Genomic DNA, 27430 nt, shown 5'->3' on the forward strand with positions numbered 1-27430 from the left:
TTAGTACTCAGCATATAACCTAACAAACATAAGACATTTTCTTTATCAGGAAGGATGTAATACCTAAGTCCGTATGAACCGGATTTGTTGATTTTTTCATCTACCCACCCTTGGAATGTGGCTCTGTGGCACACAGGGAATAGAGAGACAACTAAAATCAGCTCCACCCATCAAACTTCTCAGAGTTCAGAGGGAGCATATGATGTATTAGACAAATGGTCTCTTTGGAAATCATTCTCAATACAGAGATCATGTCTCTTTAGGGGAAAATCCTATGGATTATGATTATTTTTGTCCATCCCATGTATAGCAGTTTAAATTATTTCCTCTTAACTGAGCAGGCTACAAACATTAAGTTGCTTAGAATAGGGAGGAGCAGATTCACTGAGGGCTGTGATGGCATCTGCCTTGAGTTTTTGTCCCTGTTTTCTGTGACAAGTATTTTCTACTCATTTTAATACATGTAGCAAGCGTGTGTCAATTTTAAATCAGTTTTTAAAATATATAAGTATATAAGTTCTACTTAGTATTTTCATAGAATTTAAAAATTTGCCCTTTATGTGATGTTATGATTGAATATTCTCTTTATTCTCTTAAGTGAACTTGCCAGTCTTGATTTTTACTTTACAATGAGGAAGAGCTCCATCTTGGATTTTTAAAAATTATCAGTTTAATGCTTTTCTATATTTTTGCCTTGCGTTTTTGAAGGGCTTTCACTCCATTCCTGGTGATGAAACAAAATAATTTGTTAAAGATGATTTTCACGGTTTTTACAATTGATGCCTATTCCGTCCAAGATTAAGCTATTTTATTTAAATTATTTTATCAGATTCAAAGTTCATCACCAATCTTTACTGGTTTCTTTGTTCTCTAGTGCTTCATTTTGATTCTTCTCTTGGTTGACTCGGTCATTTGGTTAGAAACCTGCACCCCCCGGTCTTTCTTGAAAACACTATGTTGTCTTTATACTTTAAGAATTACTCAACTTGGTATAAATAACTTGGGTGGCATGTTCCATTTCTTTCAGAGCTACATGGGTCTTGAGGTACTATGCTTCGGCATTAAAGGTGCTCTAGAAAAGGTTGAGATAAATGCCAATCCCCTTCACTCTACACCAAGCATGGCGTGTTTTTGTGGCTTGGATACCCGTTTGATTGTTTCTTATCCATTAAGTTAGAAAACTACACGAGACAGACCCGGAATCCATTTCCTCATGGTCACTGCTGATTGAAAGAATTCACTAAGTCTTGAATGACATGAATTTGCTATTATATAATTGAATGTTTTATTATCCTATTTTGTAATATTTGCTCCATATACATAATTGTTTTTCTATTTCCTTTGATTTCTATTATCTTCTTTCTGTAATAATATCTTTCCCATTATTTTTCCCAAATCTATATAGTACCTTCCTGGCTGGGTTTGTCTTTGCCATGATTCTGGGTGTTTATAGTATGACTCACAGCTTCACGGTATTCCTAGCTCTGTGATGTTCCTGAGCTCTGCTAGTTTACTTCTCTTGTGTATGGGATCAGTGGCTCAGTGACCCAGGTTCTCTCCAGGCTTTTGTTCTGCCATACTCCATGTTGGCTTCATCCCGAGGTTATTTCCCCTCATAGCTGTAAGATGACTGACTACCCATGGAAGTAGGGGCTTATATACATTTAATAATTATTCACTGAGTGCATGCTAAAGGCACTAATAATTCTCCTCCATGAATATATGTCAAAATTCTTCCTTTAAGTCTGCTTGGATCAGTTTAGGTTGTGGGTCCAAACAAATCAAACCCATGACTTGGGGACATCATGTGATGAGAAGAGATGAACTGAATCTAAGTGTGATACTGGAGATGAGTCTTCTTTTCCTGAGTCAGGTCGGAGCCCATGAATCCTTGCTCAAAACCAGTAACTGGAAAAGGAATTGGGGTGAATAAAAGAGGACTAGGTTATGAGAAGAGTAGGGACTGGGTCTTATGGGCCCTTTCTGATGGGCCTAGCTCCCTAAACAGAATAAGGAGGGCTGGAAAGAAGGAAGCAAGTGGGGAATTCAGCAGCCTGTCCTAGGATTTGTTGCCTTATAAAACCTCTCATCAGATCATTTATTTCACCTACCCTCAATTTTTGGCCTTCAGGATTTCATGTGACTCATAGCAAAGCCCTACCACATTCTCTGAAATCCTGCTATCACTGTTGCTCTCCCCTTTTTAGCTCCTTTTCATTTTACTGGCTAACATTATGGGCATTAAAAGGCAGAGTTGGTATACCTGGGGCTTAACTGGGTTTCAACATTAACATTCCTGACTTTTCTAAGTGAGGAATTCATTCCTCTAAAACTATTCAAATCAGAAGTCGCTAGATATAACCTTCAGGACCACAGCATTTCAGGTCCTGCTTCTGGTCCAAGGAGCCTTGTTCAGAGTCATTCCTAGTCATGTCCTATATTTCAAAGTGTTTGCTGAGACTTTCCTGGTAGCTAAAGATGAGCTTACGTGTTTTATTCTTACCTTTCCACAACCCCATCTCTTGGCACTGGGTTTAGAAGGAGGAAAGTAGAGATGTTTTTAGTCCATTATCTTTGCCTGGAAGTCTTTTTGTTTCTTGAGGTGGGTACTAAGTTCATTTGCTTTTAATCATAAGTATTTTTGTGATATAAATGTTTGTGGTAAAAAATTAACTTCAGCTATGGCCATATAGCACAAATTATGCTTTACATTGTTTTATTTTTATTACTGTTCTATTCTATAACTTCTATGATCCTGTGGTTATTTAGGAAAACTCTTTTTAATTTTTCAAGTGTTTTAAGTCTTCATATAAATTTCCAGTTTCATTATACTGCAGTCAGATATTGTGGCCTGTGAAATTTTAAATGATTAAAGATTCTTCTGTTATTAAGAATTTCTTTACAGTTTGGTACATGCCAATTTTTAAGAATAAGGTTTTCTCTTCTTTTTTCTTATCACTTAAAAAATAAATGATTGTAGAAAAAATTTAAATGTGTAAAGAAAAATAGAAATTGCCATGGTTAATATTTTAGTCTAGTTACTAATGTTTGATATTTTAATTCTTTAGTTAATAGTTAATATTGAGCTTACTTCTACTCATTATGATTGCTTTTATTATTTACTTATTACTTATGATGATGATGATTTCTTCTATTAACATGATTGCTTTTTATATAATTCTAATAACACCAGAAAGGTTATCTATCTACATACATGCAAACATATTACATTTACCCTTTTTTATTGTCCAAATCTTTATATTCCTTACATGTCTACTTAATTTGTCATACATTTAAAACAACTTACCTCTAGGTAGAAGGAGAATGCTGAATAAAATTGTGTTAGGTCAGACAACTTATTTGAAGTCAACATAGAAGTTTCAAGATTAATAATGTAAAACCACAGTGTAGCTACTCCTGGCAATGATAGGCATTCAGGAGCTGGTAGCATTTTCGAGTGCTTCCTGTGTTCTAGACACTAAGTGCTTCCTACATTCACTCAGTCACCACTAAGAATCCTGCCTGAGGCTAACAGTCCCAAGTCTCCCTCACTTTCCCTGTCGCTACTAACATCTCCTAAGTAACTCTTTCACATCCTGCCTCAGGCTTATCCCTTTATTTTCACTGCCCCTACCTGATATTAAGGTCCCAGCTTTCTAGATCTGAGTTATTGGAATGAACTTCAACTAGCTACCCCATTCCTCCTCCAATGTGCCCTACATGTTACTGCTGACCTGTTTTTTTCTCATATACCATAACACACATCACCCTTTTGTCAGAAAATACTCAGTGATCCCCTCTCTGGATGGAGTGGAAGCCCTCCAGAGCAGCAATCATGATCCTTGAGAGATGACTTCATTGATTTCCCATTATTTTTTTTTTTACATGAACCTTTCCTGTGTCTTGGCTCACTACTGCCCTTCTAAGCTAAGCCTTGTCTCCACCTTGAATGCCCTTCCACTTGCTCTCTATGTCTAAGGCCTATTCCTTGTGGGGCCCAGCTGCAGTCTTATCTTCTTTAAAAGTCTCTCTAGACAAACACAGCCCTCTTCTGCACTCTTTATTTCATAATGACCCTATTACTCATTGTCCTTAGTACATGGCATGCTGGTGTATAGTCTGTTTTTACCCAGTAGTATACACAGTACCTTTTTCAGTTGTTGATGACTATAATATTATTACACAAAAGACCTGTATTTAGATTTGACTTAGATACAGCAATTACTAATACATTCTCTAATTTCTAAATTAGACCCTAGATGTTTTCATATGGTTATCATTGGCCTTGCTTCACTGCTGGCTAAATGAATCAGCTCAAAGGCCTTATAGAAAGATACCAGATCATTCCACATTCACATATATATAAATAATTAGCAATACCAAGACCAAAAGTTGGTGACCCTCATCAGACCCCTTTTAGACTTTGCTTTATAAATTCCTGGTCTCTTGCATAACTAATTGATCTGTGGTAATAAGATAAAGTGAAATGTACTGTAGGATAGTCAGTCCGGAGTGACAAAGGCAGGAGTGTGTAGCTGTTTGCTGGTCTATTTTTATCAACAATTCTCTTATCAATTTCCATACCTGCCAGTCAGAAGTTCATACATTAGGATTCCCAGTGACCAATAGTCGGCTGAAATGTCATGGCCTTTGTTCAGAATAATCTCTGGGGCTACATACTCTGGAGTCCCACAGAAAGTCCATGTTTTCTTTCCAAATCCTATTTTCTTTGCAAAGCCAAAGTCAACCTTACAGAGACAGAAAAACCAAGATCATTCCAAGCCACTTACGATTAAGCTTCAAAGCAGTTACTTTGCAGTACACTGAGGATAATAATAAACTAAAATCAGATGAATGCTATTACAGTCCTGTCTTCTAAGGAGTTATCTATATTTCAAGCAAATAAATATCTCTAATCAAACTCAGCTTCAATGGGAAAAGCTGAAACCTGAGTATAGGATAAAACTCATATCATTAAGAAAAGTAAAGGCAAATCTATCTTTCTGGAAATATTTCCTTTTCCCTTCTTTTAGCCAATGCGGGGTGGGACATATACAAATCATTTATCCTCTACTCAAAATTTTTAAAAGACCAGGTGGAATACTTGGCATGTTTTCCAGGATATACATGGTTTCTGCAGGAGTTAATTAGGCTAACAATTCATTTGGTATTAACTGAGAAGCTATTTTACTGTTGAAGGAGCTGAATAACAAAATGAGGGGACCAATGACTCTGCTCTTAGAAAATACAGAGATAAAATGGAAATCTATCCTTCATTTTTCTAGAAATCTTTTGAAGGAGGGGAGTCAAATGCAGAAAATCCAGTTTTTTCTAAATTTGGTTAGGAATACAAATAATTAACCATTGTATTAATACACATGTGCACACACATGCAAATACCAATAAATAAGCTACTGATTTTATTTCTTTGAAAATCATATACTAAAGAAAAAATCCAGAAGTTTAAAAAAATACAATTAGGTGCTGACAGTCAAAGCTCACAAACATTGTGCATCTCTTAAAATAAAAGGACTTCTATAGAAGAGCTCTTGACTAGTCAAGGACTACTACTACTGTTAACATGGACTGGCTAACAATGCCTATAAAGCCCATTTTAGCCCATATTTATATTAAAATTATTCTTAAATATATAATACTAAAATGATTCATGGTTTTTCAGAAAACAAAGACTCATTCCCTTTGCATGGCAGAAAGCTGACCAGAAAATGGGCTTGTATAAAGCTCTTCTAAGTCTGTGAACACAGGCCAGCAAGCATGAGCCCACTTAAGCAGGTTTTACGAGGGTATAAATTCAAGCCTAGCCAATCTATTTTCTCATAACTTTTCCATAATTTGAAAGAATAGTTGGTTGAAAATAGTAACAACAAAGACTACTTTTAAGAAAAGTTATAACATTTACAAAGAAAACAGATTTTAATGTTAGCAGGTGAACACAGCTTTATAAACCAATATTTTAAGATAACAGGGCATGTACTTTAAAAACCATGTGTAAAATGCACTGACCAGTTTGGCGTAACCTCGGTGATCTAGGATGAGATTTTCTGGTTTGAGGTCCCTGTAAATGATTCCTTTGGAATGCAGATAGGCAAAAGCTTCTACCACACATGCTGTGTAAAATCTGGTTGTAGAATCTTCAAATGAACCTCTGAGATAGAGAAAATGAAATGAAAGTGAATAAGACATTTGCTTCTCTAATCCGGTTTTACTTTTTTCCCTCATTTTACCCCTGTGCCAAAATTTGACCCCAGAGACCAATGTCCTATTGGCCAAATGTCATGTAATTGGTATTGTTCCAGGTTTTCAACAGCATTTGAGGTTCAAGTCAAGGAAGGCTTTGTCTTTATGATTAGGGTAATTAGGCCTGAATTCCTGTAAGTGTTGAAGAAAAGTTCAACTACACACCATATTTTGTGAACTTTGTGGCTTCCTCCCAACAGCCCACTACAATCTACTTAGGCACAGTTACAGTGGTTGGGTAGGAGAAAGATGAGTCCTATTTTAGAGCTCATCTACCAGGGTTTGTTTTTTCAAAGCAGTTTATGGTTTACTCATATTTATGCTTCAGGACTTGCTTTTGAATTTCCCTAGCTAATACAGGTATGGTTCATAAAAATAAAAATAAAGGTTAATGTTTTCAAAGAACCACTTTGCAAATAAGCTGTAATACTACTGATGAAATCATATCCTAAGTTGTTCTTCTGTTTTGAAACTGTCTGCAAGATAAATAATACTGCTTTACTAAACACAAAAGATGAAGCTTAAAGATAATTAGGAGAAAAATGGTAGTTGGGAATAAAATATTATTAGTTAACTTGATTATGATGTTTAAGCAGAGAGCTCTTTATTTAATGAATTAACAATAAAGAAATCCTTGACATCCAAGGGCAGAACTTTTATACTTCAGTTGTTCTTTTTTTTTCATAGAATTCCTTAAGAAGATAAGCGGCATCCTCTCCCTCTTTCCCAAGTAGTAAACACAGTTTAATAATTTCATGATAATTCAGAAACATTTGTGTGAACATTAGCTCCTGCGGAGGCTGAGATGTAACAAGAGATGAGAACACAGGCGGTTTTGGCTGCAGGCATTGCTTTCCCGAGACCCTGATGCCAGTTTGCTCTTTCATGGCATTTGCTTCTTTTTCAGTAAGAAGTAATGTCAAACTGGGAAGTAAAATATGGCCGTTATGTCATACAAAATTACGGAATTTAAAAATTTGTATAATTGCTGTGTTTTACAAAATTATCAACATATCAAAGGCTAGAGCAGTCACCTTTCAGACTGGTTTTTAGAAACACATAGTATTCTCCAGAAAGATATATACTTCAACCACTGGTTGTCACTGAAATAGCTTTTTTCCCAAAGAAATATCTAAGCTTTGAAGTACAATTCAAGGCATGATGATACTTACTGTTCTAGAAACTAGAATCTTAGCTATAATTACTAAGATTCTAGTATCTCTTCAACATTGTCTGAATGGAACACTTGTGAAGTTGTAAGGACAAGAAAAAGTTCCTTCAAAAAGAATTGCATCTATATTAGGAAATGAATGACATCCTTTATGTGGCAGTTGTCTTCCGACTTTGGAGTTATCTGTAGAGCTAATGCTATATATAACTCTGTGGGTTGAGAAAGGGATTAGAGTAGTGCCTTGAAGGTCCTTTCTTATTTGCCCTTGATTAATGTTTTTCTAGCAACAGCAGTTTATTTCTTTCAATTGGAGAGATTTGTTTTGCCTTAAATAGTAAGTATCCACATATAGGTAAGTAACATAGACCTTTAATTATGCTGAGTGTTGCATGACTTTAAGCCCTCTTCAATGGAAAGCAAACCAAAGCAAAACAAAACAGTACCTGGAATAAAGCCTTATTTCACATCGCATGTCTGATCATAAGAAAATTTTGATTACTTCTTTGTATCAGAATTATCATCTAACTGTAATTTGGATTGGCTATTTTGAAAGCCTATAAATTCTTGGTAATTTTAAGAGAGAGTATTTCTGCAGTTATGACTCTGGGCAATGTATTTCTGTTCTCCTTAGTATTTAGTTGTTAATGGAAGCAAATGGACAAATGCATTGTAAATGTAAGGAAAGTAAACACTTAAGTGAGAGATCAATTTCTCATGAAATTTCTGCTGAGTGGTATTCATGTTTATATTCTAAATAAGCTGGCCTTTAATGGGAAGATGAAAAAATCCTAGTGCAAATTCAGATTTATCAGAGTAGGAATATGGACTCTGAAGCAGGAATCTTGAGCTCAAATCAGGGCTCCACCTTCTGTTTAATCTTGAGCAACTAACTGTGTATCTCTCTGGGTCAGTGTCCTCATGGGTAAAGTGGGGCTAGTAAGTAGAAACAATCTCACTGGGTTGTTGTAAGGGCACAAATAATTGATACATGTATTTAGAATAAGTGCCTGGCACACGGTGGTACTCAGTAAATAGTAGTCATTGTGTTTGAATGCCAAAAATCTCTTCTTTAGCTACTATGTCTTTTTCTAGGAAAATGGACTGATATAGACAGGCCTGGAGTCTTTTGGGGAATGGGAGTGAGGAGGTTGTAAAACTAATTATCATCGTCATCCAAGTATTTGTTGCTTCTCTCTGCCAAGGTTAACTGTTGTGGGTCCTCTTGGACTAGTCTTCTAATCTCTGTTCTACCTCCAGCTTCTCACAACGGTGCTGGCAAAAATTAGCCTTTTACTCTGTGCCAATCAAAACCCTTCTTTTTTCATGAAGTGAACTGACCACAAACATATATATCTTTGGTATATGTCTCTGGGCCTTCACTTCTTGACAGCTCTGTTTATGTGTTTCAGGGTTTCTCTGGTCCTGAGCCATTTTGAAATTTGGATTGGCCTAGAAAATCGGTTTCCATTCCTTAAACAGATCTGTTATCTCCCATATATAAAAATATGTTTGTAACTGACTTTAAAAATTAAATGAATACCTTGTCTCAAATATGTTTCTATGTTATACATCTACATAATATATATGCACCAAGTGTTTACCAGCAACATAGTGTCATCATGAGACACTTGAGGTAGATAATTTGTGGATTTCAAAATATGCTTGTGAAAGCAGTCAAAAAGCATAGCATTAGGGTGACTCAAAATGAAAAATTACTATTAGAATTGTAAATGACAATGTAAATTTGATCTAAAACAAAAGTGAAAGCTTATTTTATCAACAGTTAGAAAGTTGCTTAAGGACATAAATCACTGCCCTATATAGATCTGTGAAATAATAAATTACGTCTTGACAGTTGTGTCATTTCAGTTAAAACAAGTAATGAGTAGGCTCTTATACCTTCTTTGGGAATGGGTAGTTGTTTTATTTTAGCTAGATGGCAGTAGATAACAACAATTTGACTGAGAGAATTAAAGGGTTATGTATACTTATTGATAGACTCAAAATTTAATTAGTGTTGAATCAGCTTGTCATAAACTGAGTCCTGAAACACCAAATATAACAAAGACAAACCATCTCTCACTGAAAGGCAAATTCCCTCTTTTTGTTGACTAGTAACTACAGTCATTAGTGAGTGTATAAACTGAAAGTATGTCACAACCCTTGCAAGTTTATTGCCAATTATAAAGTTAGGGAGGCTAAATTATTATAAAAATAGACTAATTTCCTTAAAATACATTCAATCTATACCATCTAGTAGGTCATCTAAAATGGAATTTAAATAATGACCCCCACAAAATAGCTGGAATCAAGGAGAAGAGACATAGAAAATTACTCTCTGGCTTATAGAACACGTCCAGGAAGATACATGACCAGAAATGAGATGTGTGTGATTTGAAAAGTATGGCTTCCAAATTATTTAAGATATTCAACAGGAAAAATTAACATGCACATTAAAAAATTCAAATGAAATAAATAGTTAATGTTAAATTTCATTAGATTAGAATGTATTACTTATATATATATAAGTGCTAATGTTTTAGATATAACATGAATATAAATATGTTTATCATATTAATCACTTACATTTTTAAGAAAGTTGCAAGGGTGTCAATTCTTTTAAGTGTTATGGAGGAAAGGTAAATAAGTAAAATTTGTAACGACCTATTCCAAATAACGGAACAGAATTTGTGGAAAACGAGAAGTTGTAAATTAGAAGACACAACATAATGGTTAATGAATAATAAACCAGGGAAATAATTTCAACAATTAGCACATCAGTGCTGTAGTTCGTATCTCAAAGATAAGAAAATATTTCGTAGTCCTCAAATCTTGTTTGCATATATGGTGTCATTCTAATTCTTATTTCTTAACAGCAAAAAACTGCTCTGTGTTCCTTTTCTATGCTGATGAGAAGAATGAGAGGCAAAAAATGGTCATTTCAGCTACTAGGTGAGACAAGGAGGGTGTCTGTTGCTATCATACAGTCTTCCTGTGCTAAAGCCCTAGGGCTCAGAAGTATTACTATGTCAGTAAAGAATACAGTCACACAAACCTTTCTTAAAATCAACACAAAATACATTTCCTTGAAGCTTTCAGAATAGCATCTGCTTCTCCCTGTACTTTCCTGGGTCACAAGGAATAATGGAATGAAATGAATAATATGGCTTGTTTTGACTATAGATATTTCATACATTGTGACAAGCAGCATAATTTTCTTTTTCTCTTGGCATTGTTTCTTCTTAAAATTAACTTTCAGACTTTCAGCCTCAATTTAAACAGTGAGAAAGCTACTCAGTGGCATTACTAATTAGAGTCTGGATGTTCAAAACAGCAATTTCTTAAGTAGGAGAAGTCTAGAATAAAAACAATATGTTTACTTGTAGATATAAGAAAATTGGCAGAGACCGATGATTCTGAGGTGATTTTATACAGAATAGGTCCATTGCTTCTGACACTGGGGCTTCAGCCCCTCTGAATCTCTAGGAAGGATCAGGTGAGCTGCTATTTGTTCTGGTTATGCCTCTTCCTATAGTAATTAAGTCCATTCGGGGAACTCAGTAAATGTGTACCGCAAATCTAATGATAAAAAGGAGGAAAAAGGAACGGATCCAAGAGCAGCCTGGTAGAGGTAGAGACAGGACCACACATTGATGTTTTCCCTCCATCTGTACCTCCCAAGGTAAAGTGCTTTTTAATAGCTTAGCTGCCCTGACAAATCAAAACAATTCCACTCAGAAGCTTTGGCTGGTGTCTGTGAACCAACAAAATGCAATATCAAGTTAAATAGGGAGAAAATAGGTAGAAATTTAATGTCTGTGCACTTTTAATGCTTCGTAGACTTTAGATTGGCTTTTACTCTTGTTTGGTTAAAGTTCATAGTTTAAAACAGCTGTTCCTCTCCTTGTGTGGTGTATTATTCCTTTCATGTTTACTTCCACTTCTAAATCTTCTAATTAGAACAAAGTAGAGAAGAGATTTTAAATAAGCCAGTGAATTGAAAGGTCAGGTAAAAAATACAGGAAAACCACATAAGGTTAAACCAGACATTAAGTCACAAATCAGAATATTAACTTTACGCAGCCCCTGTAAATTATGAGAAGTGGGCCATGTCTGTTTTACATCCCAGACTCTATCAGAGTGTATAATTTGTACTCAAATCTAACTAACAATAATGTAGTAATGTGCTTTATTGTAATAGTACAGATGTTACTGTCACCTAATGCCAACATGATGCATTTCCTTGTAGGTTTATTTACCTTAAATTTAAGAAATGAAACAAAATATCAATGTAATAGGACACAGTAAGGTAAAAAGAAATCTATTTGACATATATAACTAAGGCAATGGGAATAAAGTTCCTCAAAGGGTAATGTGTACCAAGATGTGAACGTATAGGAACACAGGAATGAGTCTTTAAATGGACAGTGTATAAAAGAACCACTCGTTCTATTCTGGAATATCCACAAATTGTCAAAAAATAGCGTGGCTTTGTGCAAAAAGCAGGGATGTGTAATGGCAGAGTTCGGAAAGATGTTACCCAATTAATGAAGGAGTGTGAGTAGTGAGACTGTAACAGATAAGAAAAAAAGAGATGTCTAAAGGTGGATGTTCAAAGGAACAAGGATGCCTTTTGAACCTTACTAGATCATTCACAGGAAATGAGCGAAAGATAATCCATAGGAAAAGAAAATTCTATTTTTTTAAGTTAACATTTGGGGTTTGGTAATGATCTCCTGGGATATTTTATAGAACAAAATTGTTAAAAAGCTCATTTGTTAGTTACACAAATAGGAGATGGAAAATTAAGTATGCATAATTAAAAGAAACAAATGAGCACCAGCTAGACCAACTTTACTTGCTCTGAAAGGGAAGAAAGAAGCAAATCTAAATTAGATTGGGTACATGAAATACTGCTTCGAAGCAGTTTCATTTTTTTCTTAAGGCCGGTTAAGACTTGAATGGAATGACTAGATACTTTTGTTAACTTTGAAAACAAAGAGCAATGTAAAGGTAGAAGAAAAAGTTACTTTGAAAACATTCTCAGTGTTAGGAAAAGGCAGACTGCCCATCTGAAGAATGAGTAGAGCAATTAAACTCATAGTTGATCTGGATTGCAACTATAAAACAGCTGTGATTCTCTTCGTATTACAGGTGTATAGTTGCCTGATTCTGAAATCCAAGGTAAACTAAGACCTGTGTCTATACCTGGCTAGGTACCATTTTTATGGTGCACTAAACTTGAATCATCAGCTACAATTCTGAAACAAAGTGTGTTTCATATTTACAGTAAATCATGTGTATAGTGGATTATGCCCCATCTTTATTTTACGTTTTGAAATGTAAGCACAGATAAAATGTAAAAATGATTTTTATACTTTAGTATAATTGACTCTGCTTACAGACCTTTGTAGTCAACTATATGTTTAGAGACATGATAGAAATTTCTTAAAAGTCTTACCTATCCCTGAGAATGGTCCACAGCTCTCCACCTAGGCAAGCTTCCATCAACATATACAAATATTTGCTGTCCTTAAATGTTCTGTATAGTCTGTGAATTTCAAACAAGAAACAAAGGTTATAGACATTATTGTCTTTTAAAACCCATGTAAATGTTTTGAGTTCCCAGATTATATAGTCTTATACTTGACTTCCAAGCTTGAACTTTTATTAAAAGACTGAGAAAGATTTAAGTTCACAAATGCATCTTTTGTGAAAAGGAGACAAGGTTCATGACTAAGATTTACATTCTATAGAAGGCTAGTCTCTCCTTTGAAATGGATTAATCCAATGATTATGGACCAAGAGGGCTTCCTGGGATTCTTCTAATTTCAGTTTGGCTAATGTTTCAAGCATGGACTCATGAGCAATATTTAGTGGTTATAAACATGCAGTGCACATGGACATAAAGTAGACTATACTTTGCAAATACAGACGTATGAAGTTCATGCACTGTTCACTTAAGTTCACTTTATATCCCGTTTTCAGCAAGTGTCACCTGCAAATGTACTATAAGTTTCTTCTGCATATATATTTTAAAAAAACAGCTCCCCAGTAGCCTCTTACTAGTGCTCTCAAAATAATGACATGGTTAATTATTTCATTTTTTAAGAAGTCTTCAAGAAGTATTCAAATCATTAAAGGTGAAATAACTTGATCTTTGATTATTTTGTTTTTCAAGCACCAGAGGTCTATGTAGAGTGTTGGAGTAACACGATGTAAGTGGGAATGTTAGAAACTGCTTCTGGGAAAATCGTGTTCTTTTTACAGAATCTGAATCTCTTTAAAAAAGAAAAGAATCAAAACTTCAATTTTTTAGTTTCTAGTCAACAAAACTTTCTTAAACTTAGATTAGAAGATACGTTTCTTTACGTGAGTGCAATGTGTAATGGTGAGCACGAGGGGCAGAGGTTTTTGTGGTTGATTTTCCTTGCTCTCGAGGGCAGGGGCTTCACCTCACTATGAAGTCCGAATGTGCCCCCTGCATGATCTGCTTCTCCGAGCGAATGTGCTCCTGTTGTCGTGTATCGACGATGTGGCGTTTTTTGAGAATCTTCATTGCAAAGGTTCTGGATTCTTCACTTTTCAGCTGGACCTTAAAAAGAAAGGCAGAGAGTAAGAGAAAAGCCCACAGCGTTCCTCTGACTGTATGCATTCCTCTCCTGGTGTTAGCAGGTGCGTGGAGCACTTCCATGACATCCCAAACACAACCTGCGTCACACAGTGAATCCTTGCTGGAGTTGGGCAGAAAATTCAGGGCTCAGTTATTCTCCAGTCTCATTCCACTGGATCATATACAATTTCACTAACTGGATTCCCAATAGGCTTTGTGCCCACTGGGATTAGAAGAGGGAAAGTGTATTGATTCTCATTTCATTTCATATAATGTGTTTGAGTGCACTTTATAGTTTTTGTCTATCAATCAAAAAAGTAAAAATAAAAGCTTATTTATTTTCCGATTTTCTTCAAGTGAGTGTGGTAAAAGGAAAGACCATATGGGTCTTTATGCCCTTCCTCCTAAGTACTAGTCCACAAATATTTCTAAAGTTATGAAATTCAGTGGCAGACTATTGTCTCTGCTGAGACTGAAAAATAGGTACTGCTCTTTCTTCTCTTTTTACCTCCTAGTCTCTCTCTCCCCTTCTGTTAAAAAAAGAAAAAAAATCATAAGATTTTATTCAAGAGATTTTTGAAAACTATTTTTTTTCCATTTTACTCAAACATGCATGGTGCCTTTAGTCCTGTCTGACCTCAAGCCTTACTCCTGAGTTATATTAGGTTTTGGGGAGGGGGTGGATGGGTAACGGGGGGTTAGGCTGAGCCTTGACATCCCCAGTGCTTCCATGCCTCTGTTGCCACCCCACATTACTCTGGGAGTGGGGCTTAGGTCCTCTCCAACTCCCATTGTCCGGCCAGACTGCTGATCTGTCACTGTTTTACAAAATATTTCAACAAGGTGACTTATAAGGCAGAGAAGAGAAGAGAGAGAATAGAACTAATCAGTTAAAAGCAGTATAAAAGAGTTATCATCTAGTCTTCTTCAGCAACAGAATCCTCAAGATAACACCAAAAAGCTCACATTATTCAGAACTAGTACAAGTCTGGGGAACTAATGACAAACTCTTTCTGTGTTTCTGCTGAAGCATTACTCTCCTCTTTCATTGTAAATTGTTTACTGCTTTATCTGCAGGGGTGGAGAAGTTTTTAGACGTCTTGTTCATGCACACATGTCCAGAGAGGTTTCAGTCTGAGAGGACATTAGTGTGGCAAGTTCTTTAGAAGAAGAAAACACAAGGAAACTTTAAATAAATGGGCCTTGGTTTATTGTCAGCATTTGTGAATCCGTATGACAGGTTAGAGGGAAAAAAGGGAATGTTTGAAAATGCCTTAAACAGCCAAAGGCCCTCTACTCCATTTGTGGAATTTTTTTAAATGACAGATTAGTGGGATACAAATGAATTTAGTTTAGTTCATAACAACACAAAACATGAAAACCCACTTCTAAAAAAAATCTGGATAGGAAAGATGGCATGAAAAGTGAACTGTGTTAGAGCACTAAAACACAGAGAAAAAAAATCTTATCCCTTTACAGTCTCTCTTAATTAAATGACTGAAAATTCATGTAATTCACACACCTAATGTAATATTATTCTTTTTAAGATGATAACGTGCATTTTAACTTCTGCACAGGGTGAGAGGAAAGAACTCTACCTTTAGAATCACAGGTCTGGACTTCAACCCTGACCTTACTTAATGCCTCTCTGTCTCTTGGGGCAGTTACTTAACTGCTCTGAGCTCCAGGTCTTGCTGAGGATGCCGCCAGCAAGTGTGCGGAGTTATTGTGACCTTAAATGAGAAAGTGCCACAAAATGGACATTCATTCATGGTCTCTCTGTTTGTGCCCTTGCCCTACCCAGCAGCGTCTATCAGAGAGAGTTACATCAAATGTTGTCTAAGCCAGATCAAAGGCAGTAAACTCTTCAACATTTGCATTAGAAATTTTCTTTTCTAGCTATGTCTCCCCAGGCAAGGGAAACAAAAGCAAAACTATCTAAGAGGGACTAGGGCAAACTTAAATTCTTCCGCACATCAAAGGAAGCCTGTGAAGAAACAAAGTTACAGAATATTTGTGAATGATGTATCCGATAAGCAGTTAATATCCCAAATGCATAAAGAACGCATACAACTCAACACCAAAAAAAAAACAACAAATGGTCCAATTAAAAAATGGGCAGAGGACCTAAATAAACATTTTCCACGGAAGACATACACATGACCAAGAGACACAGGAAACAGTGTTCAGTATCACTAACAAGCAGGGAAACACAACAAAACCACAATGAGAAGTCACTTCACACTGTCAGAATAGCTATTATTATAAAAAGACAGGAAATAACAAAGATTGGAAAGGATGTGGAGAAAAGGGAAGCCTCATACACTGTTGGTGAGAAAGTAAACTCAAAAAGCTCTTACAGTATCGAGGTTTCTCAAGAAAATTAAAAATAGAAATCCTATAGAACTTAATACTTCTGGGTATTTACCCAAAGAAAGCAAAATCACTAATTTGAAAAGATATATGAACCCCTATGATTATTTCACCATTATTATTATTTTTATTCAAGTATCATTGATACCCAGTCTTATAGTGGTTTCAAATGTATAACACAGTGGTTCAACAGTTATCCATATTATTAAATCCTCACCCCACCTAGTGTAGTTACTATCAAAGTAGAAAGATGTTACAGAATCACTGATCTATTCTCCATGCTGTACTACTGTCCTACCAACTTATATTGTGATTGTGAATTATTGTGCCCCTTTATCCCTCTCACTCTCCACCCCACCTGCCCCAACACCTCCTCCTTGGTAATGACTAGTCACTTCTCCATGTCTATGAGTCTACTGCTGTTTTGTTCATTCTGTTTTGCTATATTTTTATAGTCCACAAATAAGTGAAATCATATGGTATTTGTCTTTCTCTACCTGGTTTTCTTAAATTGAGCTTAATTCCCTCTAGATCCATTCATGTTGTTGCAAATGGCAGGATTTTTATTTTTATGGCAAAAAATATTCCATTGTATATATGTACCACATCTTTATCTACTCATCTATTGATGGACACTTAAGTTGTTTCCATATCTTGGCTTTTGCAAATACTGCAAAGTGATAAAGATAGGGGTGCATATATCTTTTTGAATCAGCAATCTTGTTTTCTTTGGGTAAATTCCTAGAAGTGGAATTATTGGATCAAATGGCATTTCTTTTTTAATTTTTTGAGGAACCTCCATATTTCTTTCCACAGCTGTTGCACCAACTGATGTTCCCACCAACAGTATAGAAGGGTTTCCATTTCTCCACATCCTCTCCAATGTTTGTTATTTCTTGTCTTTTGGATAGTGGCCATCCTAACTCGCTGATGAGGTGATATCTCATTGTGGTTTTGATTTGCATTTCTCTGATGATTAGCCATGTGGAGGATTTTTCATGTGCCTGTTAGCCATCTACATTTCTTCTTTGGAGAAATGTCTATTCATGTCCTTGGCCCAGTTTTTAATAAGGTCATTTGATTTTTGGGCATTGAAGCTTATGAGTTCTTTATGTATTTTGGATGTTAACACCTTATCAGATGAGTCATTTACAAATATATTCTCCATACTTTATGTGACTTTTTGTTCGACTGATGGTGTTCTTTGCTGAATAGATTTTTAATTTGATATACTCCCACTTGTTCATTTTTATTTTGTTTCTGTTGCCCAGGGAGATGGGACCAGAAAAAATTGTTCATACCTATGTTCAAGAGATTTTCACCTATGTTTTCTTCTAAGAGTTTTATGGTTTTATGTCTTACATTCAGGTCTTTGATCCATATCAAGTTTACTTTTGTGTATGGAGTTAGAGAATAATCCAGTTTCATTCTCTTATATGTAGCTGTCCAGTTTTCCCAACACCAGTTATTGAAGAGGCTCTCTTTTCCCCATTGTATATCCATGGCTCCTTTAACATATATCAATTGACCATATATGTATGGGTTTATATATGGGCACTCTTTTCTGTTCCATTGATCTATGTATCTGTTCTTGTGCCAGTACCAAATTATTTTGATTATTGTAGCTTTGTAGTAGAGCTTGAAGGCAGGGAGCATTCTTCTTTTTACTCAGGATTGTTTTGGCTATTTGGAGTCTTTTGTGGTTCCATATAAATTTTAGAACTATTTGTTCTAGTTCATTCAAAAATGCTGTTGGTATTTTGATAGGGATTACATTGAATCTGTAAATTGCTATGGGCAGGATGGCCATTTTTACAATATTAATTCTTCCTATCCATGAGCATGGGATAGATTTCCATTTATTGGTATCTTCTTTCATTTCTCTTATGAGTGTTTTATAGATTCAGAGTGTAGGTCTTTCACCTTTTTGGTTAGGTTTATTCCTAGGTATTTTATCCTTTTTGATGCAATTGTAAATGGAGTTGTTTTCCTGATTTCCCTTTTGCTAGTTCATTGTTAGTATATAGGTATGCAACAGATTTCTGTGTGTTAATTTTGTACCCTGCAACTTTGCTAAATTCAGTTATTTGTTCTAATAGTTTTTGGTGAAATCTTTTGGGTTTTCTATGTATAATATGTCATCTGAAAAAGAAAGTGACAGTTTAACTTCTTCCTCACCAATATGGATGCCTTATATTTCTTTGTGTTGTCTGATTTCCGTGGCTAGGACCTCCTGTACTTTGTTGAGTTAAAGTGGTGAGAGTGGACATTCTTGTTTTGTTCCTGATCTTAGAGGCAATGCTTTTAGATTTTTGCTGCTATGTCTGATGTTGACTGTGGATATGAGGCCTTTATTATGTTGAGGTATTAGCTCTCTATATCCATATTGTTGAGAGTTTTTATCATGAATTGTTGCTGAATTTTGTGAAATGCTCTTTCAGCATCTATTGAGATGATCATGTGGTTTCTATCTATCCTTTTTCTTAATGTGGTATATGATATTGATAGATTTATGAATATCACACCATCCTTGCATCCCTGGAATAAATGCCATTTGTTCATGATGAATGACATTTTTGAGTATTTTTGAATTTGGTTTGCTAGTACTTTGTTGCAGATTTATGCATCCTTGTTCATCAGGGATGTTTGGTCTATAATTTCTTTTTTTGTGATGTCTTTGTCTGGCTTTGGTATTAGAGTGATGCTGGCCTCATAGAATTAGTTTGGAAGTACTCCTAATTTTTGGAATATTTTAAGAAGGATGGAGATTAGCTCTTCTTTAAATATTTGGTAGAATTCAGTTATGAAGCTATTTGGACATGGCATTTCATATTTTTGGGCATTTTTTTTTTTTACCAATGTGATTTCATTGCTTGTAACTGTTCTGTTCAGATTTTCTGTTTCTTCCTGGGTCAATCTTGGAAGGTTGTATTTTTCTAGGAAATTGTCCATTTATTCTAGGTTGTCCAATTTATTGGCATATAATTTTTCATAGTATTCTCTAATAACTTTGTATTTCTGTGTTATCCTTTGTGATTATTCCTTCTTCATTTCTTATTTGATTAGTTGTGTACTCTCTTTTATTCTTGATAAGTCTGGCTAGGGGTTTATTAATTTTGTTTATTTTCTCAAAGAAGCAGCTCCTGGTTTCATTGATTTTTTCTATTTTACTCTCTTCTCAAATTTATTTAATTCTGCTCTTATCATTATTATGCCCCTCATTCTACTAACTTTGGGATTCATTTGTTCTTCTTTTTTGAGTTTATTTAATTGTGAGTTTAGACTGTTTATCTATACTTTGATTCATATGTACTTTCCTCTTAGAACTGTCCCACAGATTCTGTGCTATTGAATTTTTGTTTTCATTTGTCTTCATGTATTGTTTTATTTCTGTTTTAATTTGTTCATTGATCCATTGATTATTTAGAAGCATGTTATTTCACCTTCATATGTTTTTAGGCTTTTCTGCTTTCTCTGTGTAATTTATTTCTATTTTCAAACCATTGTAGTCTGAGAAGCTGCTTCATACAATTTCAAACTTTTTTGAATTTATTGAGGCTCTTTTTGTGGGCTGGTATGAGATCTACTTGGAAAATGTTCCATGTGCACTTGAAAAAAATGTGTATCCTGTTGCTTTTGGGTGGAATGTTTTGTAGATATCTGTTAAGTCCATCTGATCTGTATTGTTCAGTGCCTGTTTCCTTATTTATTTTCCTTCTGGTTGATCTTTTGATGTGAGTGGTGTGTTACAGTCTCCTAAAATGAATGTGTTGCAGTCTATTTCCCCCTTTAATTCTGGTTGTATTTGTTTGACATATTTAGGTGCTCCTATGTTGGGTGCATAGATATTTGTAATGGTTATATCCTCTTGTTGGACTGACTCTTTCATCATTATGTAATGTCCTTTGTTTCTTATGACTTTATTTCTTTTGAAATCTATTTTGTCTGATATAAGTACTGCTACTCCTGCTTTTTTTATTCATATTATTTTTATGAATTATCTTTGTTCATTCTTTTGCTCTTAGTCTGTGTATGTCTTTAGGTGAAATGAGTCTCCTGTAGGCAGCATATAGATGGGTCTTGTTTCTTTATCCATTCTTCCACTCTATATCTTTTGATTGGTACATTCAATCCATCTACATTTAAGGTATTTATTGGTAGGTATTGTGTACTTACTGCCTTCTGATAGTTCTTCTTTGTTCCTTTTTTTCTCTCTTATACTCTTCTCTTGTTATTTGCTGGTTTTCTTAAGTGTTGTGATTAGATTATTGTTTAAAAATTTTTTTGTGTATCTGCTGTAGGCTTTAGTTTTGTGGTTACCAAAGGTTCAAGGATCACTTCCTTACCATATAACAGTCTACATTAAGCTGCTTATTGCTCTGTTTCAAACACAATCAAATTCTTCTTCTTCCTCCTCCAAATTATATGTATTAGATGTCATAATTTGCACTTTTTGTCTATCTTTTGACTGATTTTGTGCATAGTTGATATGCTTCTTTTGTTTTGTTTTAATTTTCTACTTGCTTGGTAATTAATTAGTCTACTACCTTTACGGTGAGTTCATTTTCACTGGTGAAAGCTGTTTACCCTTAGGGCCATTTCCATCTAAAGCAGTCCCTTTAACATATTGGAAGGCTGGCTTAGTGGTGATGAATTCCTTCAATTTTTGCTTATCTGGAAATTGTTTATTCCTTATTTCAAATTTAAATGATAATCTTGCAGGGTAGAGGATTCTTGGTTGAAGTCCTTCTGTTTCAGTACATTAAATATTTCTTGGCATTCCCTTCTGGCCTGTAAAGTTTCTGCTGAGATGTCTGCTGATAGACTGATGGGTTTTCCTTTATAAGTAGGCTTTTTTTATCTCTGGCTGCTCTCAATACTGTCTCTTTATCCTTAGTCTTTACCATTTAATTATTATATGTTTTCATGTTGTCTTCCAGGAGTTCCTTTTGTGAGGGGCACTCCGTGCTTCCATGACCCGAGTGTCTATTTCTTTTCCCAGACTGGGGACGTTTTCCACAATTATTTCCTTAAAGACACTCTCTATCTCTTTGTTTCTCTCTTCTCCCCCTATTACCCCTATTATGTGGATATTGTTTCATCTGGATTGGTCAAACAGCTCTCTTATTCTTTCACTCCTAGAGATCCTTTTTTTCTCTCTGTTCCTCGGCTTCATTGTGTTCTCGCAGTCTAATTTCCATCTCAGTGAGTATCTCCTCTACTTGCAGTAATCTACTCTTTAATCCCTCCATTGTATGTTTCATTTCAGTTACTGTATGTTTCATCTCTAGTTCTTTTTCAGCTCTTCTAGCTCTTTGTTAAAGTCCTTCCTAATACTTTTCTGTAAATCAGTGAGCATGTTTATGGCTTTTACTTTGAAATCTTTATCAAGAAGATTGATGATGTCTGTTTCATTTAGCCCTTTTTCTAGTGTCTTGTTCTGTAGTTTTGTTTGGAATACAATCCTCTTTCTCCTCATTTTGTAAGGGTTTCTGTGTTTCTTCTTATGTATCAGATAGATCTGCTATGCTTCCTGGCCTTTACAGTAATAGCTTTATGAAGGAGGCATCCTATGGTGCCCAGAAGCTCAAAATCTTTACTCTCCAGTGCAGGAGCCCCAGCTGTTGGTGTGCAGTGGGTGGGACCACCTTTCTGTCTGTCTGCAGTGCTGGCAATTTGCCTCATCAGCCTTTGTGATCTGAGAAGAAGCCTCTTTTGGGATCAGTGTGGGTAGGGCCACACTCTGCCTGCCCTGCAGCAATGGCAGAGCTTCAGGGTTAATGGGGTGTGTGGGCCAATGTGAGGCTCTGGGCTGGGCAGGTTGTGCAGCACCAGACTTGGACACCTGTGGGGAGGAGGGACCTCTCAGGGCTGTCTCCTGCAGAAACCTACCTGGTTGGGATGAAATGGGGCAAGAAAGCTGGGAGAGTCTCCCTCTGCCTTCTAGGCAGTGAAGTCTGATGTCGCTGCTGGTCTGAGTGGGTTGGTTCCATAGCTGCATGCACAGGGAGGAGCCTCAGGGCTGCATCACCAATGAGGAGAATGGAGCGTCTGGGGCTCCTAAGAGCTCCTGATTTATTGGGTTAATGGAGGGCTGGGGAGGTTTCATCCACCTGTCCTTTCTCTTGAAGAGAGAGCTCTGTCCAACTCTTGTTCCTCTGGCACCCCTCCCACTGCTGGCAAGTCTTTCAAACTGCCCCCTCTGCTTTAGGTCTCAGGAGGAGCCGAGCATGCCTGTCTTCCAGAAATGGCTGGAGTCTCAGCCTCCCAGAGTGTCCACCTGCTCCTGGTATCCAGCCCACTAATCACCAATATAATGTGGACTCCTGTTCCTGGAGCAGATCTCCAGGCCCAGGTGTGCAGTACAGAGAACAAACTGGTGGTTGTCATAGGGGAGGGGAATGGGGGATGAGAGAAGTAGGTAAAGGGGATAAAGAATAAACTTCTATTTTTAAAATAAGCCACAGGGATGAAAAGTACAGCATAAGGAATGTAGTCAATAATATTGGAATAACTTTGTACATTAACAGATGATAACTACACCTATCTTGGATAGCATATTGTAAAATATATAATTGTTGAATTACTATGTTATACACCTGAAACCAATATAATGTATATCAACTACACTTAGTGAAAAAAAGAAAACAAAGCCAGATTGTGTCACTCCTCTCTCAAAACACTCCAGTGTCACTCATGGTAAAGACAAAGCTGTCACTAAGCTGTATAAGGTCCTACACCATCTGGACCTCTGCTACCCATGAGGCTCACTTCCCTCTTATTCCCTTTGCTCAGGTCGCATGGCCACCTTGCTATTCTTTGGGCACTTTGAGCAAACTCTTGCCTCAGGCTATTTGCCCCTATTTTTCTGCCTGAGTTGCCTCCCACAGACATTCCCACAAGTCACCATTTTAGTTCCCCAAACTCTGCTCGAATGTTTCCTAGTCAGAATCTCTCTCCCCACCAGTCTATATGAAAGAATAATCACCCACTTCTCCCTTATCTACAGCTCTTACCCTAACCTCATCTGCCTCCTCTCAATAGTCAGTAAGCAACCAAGATTGGGAATTTTTTATTCACTGTACCTGACAGAGTAAATGCTCATTAAATATTTGTTGACTGAATGAGTCAAATAATGAAACAGACCATGATGATTTATCACTGGTAAATCCAAAACAAAGCTAGCATTTCAGCTCCACAATGTGTATCTCTGAGTTTAACAGGAGAAAAACAAGGGAAGCTTTAATGACAAGCATGAGGTATTTGGTCTTTTTCTTCTCTCCAAAAGTGTACTTAATTATGTATGAAAGGGAAGAAAAGATTTCTACATGCTAATGCTGCATAGGAAATATACATGGCAAATATCTGACTCAGCCTGAATTTTTTAGTTTTTGTGTTTACAAGATGTTTTCTTAACCTTGTTTTTTTCCTTGAATGACTAATATGTGATGTTCCCAACCATAGAGATCACTACATTAATAAAACCATTTCTAGGATAATGACCACTTGGGGTCATTTAGCTCTTGAGGACACAGCTGTCTCTTTAGATCCATTTTCCTAGACTACACGACTCTTTAGTTCTCTTCTGATTAATACATTCTATGATTCTAAGTATATTTACCATTTTTGTTATAATATCTTATCATTGTTTATACCTATACCCAGATGTTTATTTCACTGTAGTCAGGATATTAAGTAAAAATATTTGTCAACCTTGTTTCATAGGAAAAACACATGGAAAGCTTGCTATTTCTTTAGTAGTTTTGAATTTTATATTAGGAAGAATCTACTCAGGGAAATAAATGAATCCATCTGGGTAGATGTCAGAGAGAAATGGGAATTAACCTTTATTAAATACATAAATGGTGGGCACATCCACATATATTACTTAGCATCCCAACATCAACTCTTGATGGCATGAGGAAGATTTTTCTGTTTTTTTTTTGTTGTTTGTTTTGACAAAGACTGTCATCAATAAAAACATCGTTATTAATAAGCTAACATTAATAAAGCTCTGAAGTGTTGGGAGCAGTGTAATAAATAAATTTTCTCATTTAATCTTTTAGGCAACTCTTTGAGACACTATTATTATCCCCATTTTTCAAAGGAGCAAATTGAGTATTACCAGAAAGGTTCTTATCTTGCCCAAGGCCACAGAAATATTGGGAGTCAGCTTTATTAACTGCCATTTTAGTAAGTGTTAATTACAAAAAGTTGACAAAACCATATAGTTAATCTACTAAGGCTATTATCTTTGCTTGAGTGGAGGCAGTCCTATAGTCTGAAAGTACTTTCATCTCCTTTGCAATCTGTAAAGACCTCACTAGCTCCTTAAGCACAGCAATTAGTCTAAACCTCTACTTCCATTTTAATCCAGAATGCCACTAAGCTCATAAGACCCTGGCTCTTAACTGGGAAGTCAGAAAGCCTGAGGACTATTGATGTGAGCTAACTCAACAAAGATGTTGTGCTGAAGTTAATTCCTAAATAAAGTCTAACTAACATGTTCATCAGATATCTTCTCCTAATAAACCAACAATTGCCCAAACATCATTCAAGGATGTTCAACTCAATGTTTCTAATGGCAAATGTCCATGAAGAGGGCATTGGAAGAGTAAATTATAGTATATCCATACAATGCAGCTATAAAAATAATGATTTAGAAATAATGACTTACAATAATATTTAACATGGAAAATTATATACATATATATATACATGCATTACATACATGTATATATGAATGTGTAGGTATATATATAAAAGATACAGGTTACAAGCCAGCATATAATTTATGATCCCAGTGTTTGTATATGAATGTATATCTATCTACATCTATATCTAAAATTTATGTAGAGACAATTACTAACGTGTTCACCAATATATTAATAATGGTTTTCCCTTAGGGAGATTTTTAGTTGATTCTTATTTCTTTTGAACTTTTTAAAATTGTTTAACTTTCATGCAATTAGCATATCTCACTTTTATGATGAGTAAAAAATAATGATTGTTTTCAATTTTCTAGTCATGGAAAAACTTTAAGTTATTTTCTTATAATATAACTTATTTTACAATCTTCATTTCTTTAATGAGGAAGGAAAAATCTTAGGTACCTTTCCCAACCCCACCCCACCCCAGTGGTAGTAGTGAATGAGTTAAGTGTATCTTTGATACCATATTGTTTTTGATGCTGCAATATTGTTAGCAAATAGGACAATTCAGGGCAGAGAATTCTTGCAGAAGGCTGAAAACATAGGCTATTTTAGGAATCCACTGGGAGATTGGTCTGGAGTAGCAGATGGGAAAGGCTGTAGATACGAGTAATAGCCAAATTCCTATTTTCAGGATAGTATGCTAGTTGAGGTCTTGGGGAGGAAAAAATTTCCTCTACCCCTAAGGAGCCTTTTGGCTGGCCTAAGAATCTCAACTTGACATGAGACAGATTAACAGGAGAAAAAAACAAAGTTTAGTTACATATGCACAGGGAAGCCATAGACATGGGTTCCAAAGAAAGTCCAGGAGAATAAGGTATATAAATCTTCCTGAACCAAGGAGAAGGGAGTAGGGGCCTGAGACTTCAAAAGAAAAGGGAAGTAAGTCACAGGAATATGAAAAGAGTAATGTTTGAAAAACAAGTCTTGATGGGCCAGAGAGAAACAATGGAGCGCAGATAGAAATTTTAACAGACTTAGCCACCTCCCTTCCTATCTGCTACACCTAGTGCACATTATAATACAGCTGTCTGTGGTGGTAGCTCTCTTCCTGGAGTAGCTCCTCCACCTACATTCTTTTTATGCTGGTGGCAGGTCAAAGTATGCTCCTGAGTCTTTTGGGCCTTGATGGATTTTCAGCTCAAAATAATCTGCACGTCTTGGGGCAGCATGACTTTGGTCCCTACAAGGTCAAATTTGAAATCATTTAGGATAGATTTGCGGGGCAAGCAGCCTGGTGCTGTGGAAAGGGTATGGCCTTGAATTAAATCCTGGATATAGAAGGCTAGACATTGTTTTCAATATATACTGGCTTCTCCACTTACCACCCTGGAAAAGTTAGTTAACCTGTCTGGATCTTTACTTTCTCCTTTAAAAAATGGACTAATAAAAGCTAGCATGCTGGATTGCCATAAGGATTTGAAATAAAGAATGTAAAACCCCAGTATGGGGAAGTTAGGCCCAGTGGGTAGCAAGATTTAGTTGCTAGGTATGGGAGTTTGGGTCATCAAGCAGGGTTCCATGGTAAACATAGTGCAGAGGTGGTTACAACAATTTCTTATTCAGGAAGGGTGTGCTGAATCAGATGAATAAAGGGAATTCCAGATATAATATTCCTTCCCTCTTGGAGTTCACCACTCTGGAAACTGTAATTTGAATTGTACCTTCCACTGACTTCATTTCAGAGCTATTCTTAGTTGGACAATGTGTAGTGATTGATCCATGACATTAATGCTCCTTTCTACCCTCAGCATGTGGAAAGGAAAGGAAGGCTTTCACTTGTGTAATTCTCCCAGCTCACTGAGGAAGCACCAATGGATCTGCTCAACTGAAAAACAACAGTCTCAGAATCATAGTCTTCATGACATCAGAAGAGTCAAGGTCCGGAAGGAAAAGATTAGTGTTTTCCTTTTTTTTTTTTGGTGGAACACTTTTTTTTCATGAAGGTATCATTGATATACACTTGTATGAAGGTTTCACATGGAAAACACTGTGCTTACTACATTCACCCATATTATCAAGTACCCCTCACACTCCACGGCAGACACTATCTATCAGCATAGTAAGATGCTGCAGAGTCACTACTTGTCTTCTCTGTGCTACACTGTCTTCTCCATGACCACCCCATACACCATGTGTGTCAATCATGGTACCCCTCAATCCTTTTCTCTCTCCCTCCCCACCCACCCTTCCCCAACCCTCCTCTTTGGTAACTGCTAGTCCCTTCTTGGAGTCTGTGAGTTGGCTGCTGTTTTGTTCCTTAGTTTTTCTTCATTGTTATACTCCACAAATAAGGGAAATCAT

At 36.1% G+C, this 27430-nt stretch overlaps 1 protein-coding gene across 4 annotated transcripts in view; it reads right to left on the reverse strand.

Moving 5' to 3' along the window:
• The window catches only part of PRKG1 (protein kinase cGMP-dependent 1), a 1271722-nt gene that overhangs the window by 8802 nt on the left and 1235490 nt on the right, over positions 1-27430 (reverse strand). For all 4 annotated transcript variants that reach the window (XM_037002637.2, XM_037002636.2, XM_037002638.2 and 1 more), the window contains 4 exons: positions 13885-14024; positions 12891-12980; positions 6025-6166; positions 4585-4748 (listed from right to left, as the gene is read on the reverse strand). In XM_037002637.2, coding sequence (XP_036858532.1) covers positions 4585-4748; positions 6025-6166; positions 12891-12980; positions 13885-14024 — 536 coding nt within the window. The remainder of the gene's footprint in view (positions 1-4584; positions 4749-6024; positions 6167-12890; positions 12981-13884; positions 14025-27430) is intronic.

Source organism: Manis javanica, chromosome 7 (genome assembly GCF_040802235.1).
Source record: "Manis javanica isolate MJ-LG chromosome 7, MJ_LKY, whole genome shotgun sequence".
Taxonomy (NCBI): Eukaryota; Metazoa; Chordata; class Mammalia; order Pholidota; family Manidae; genus Manis; species Manis javanica.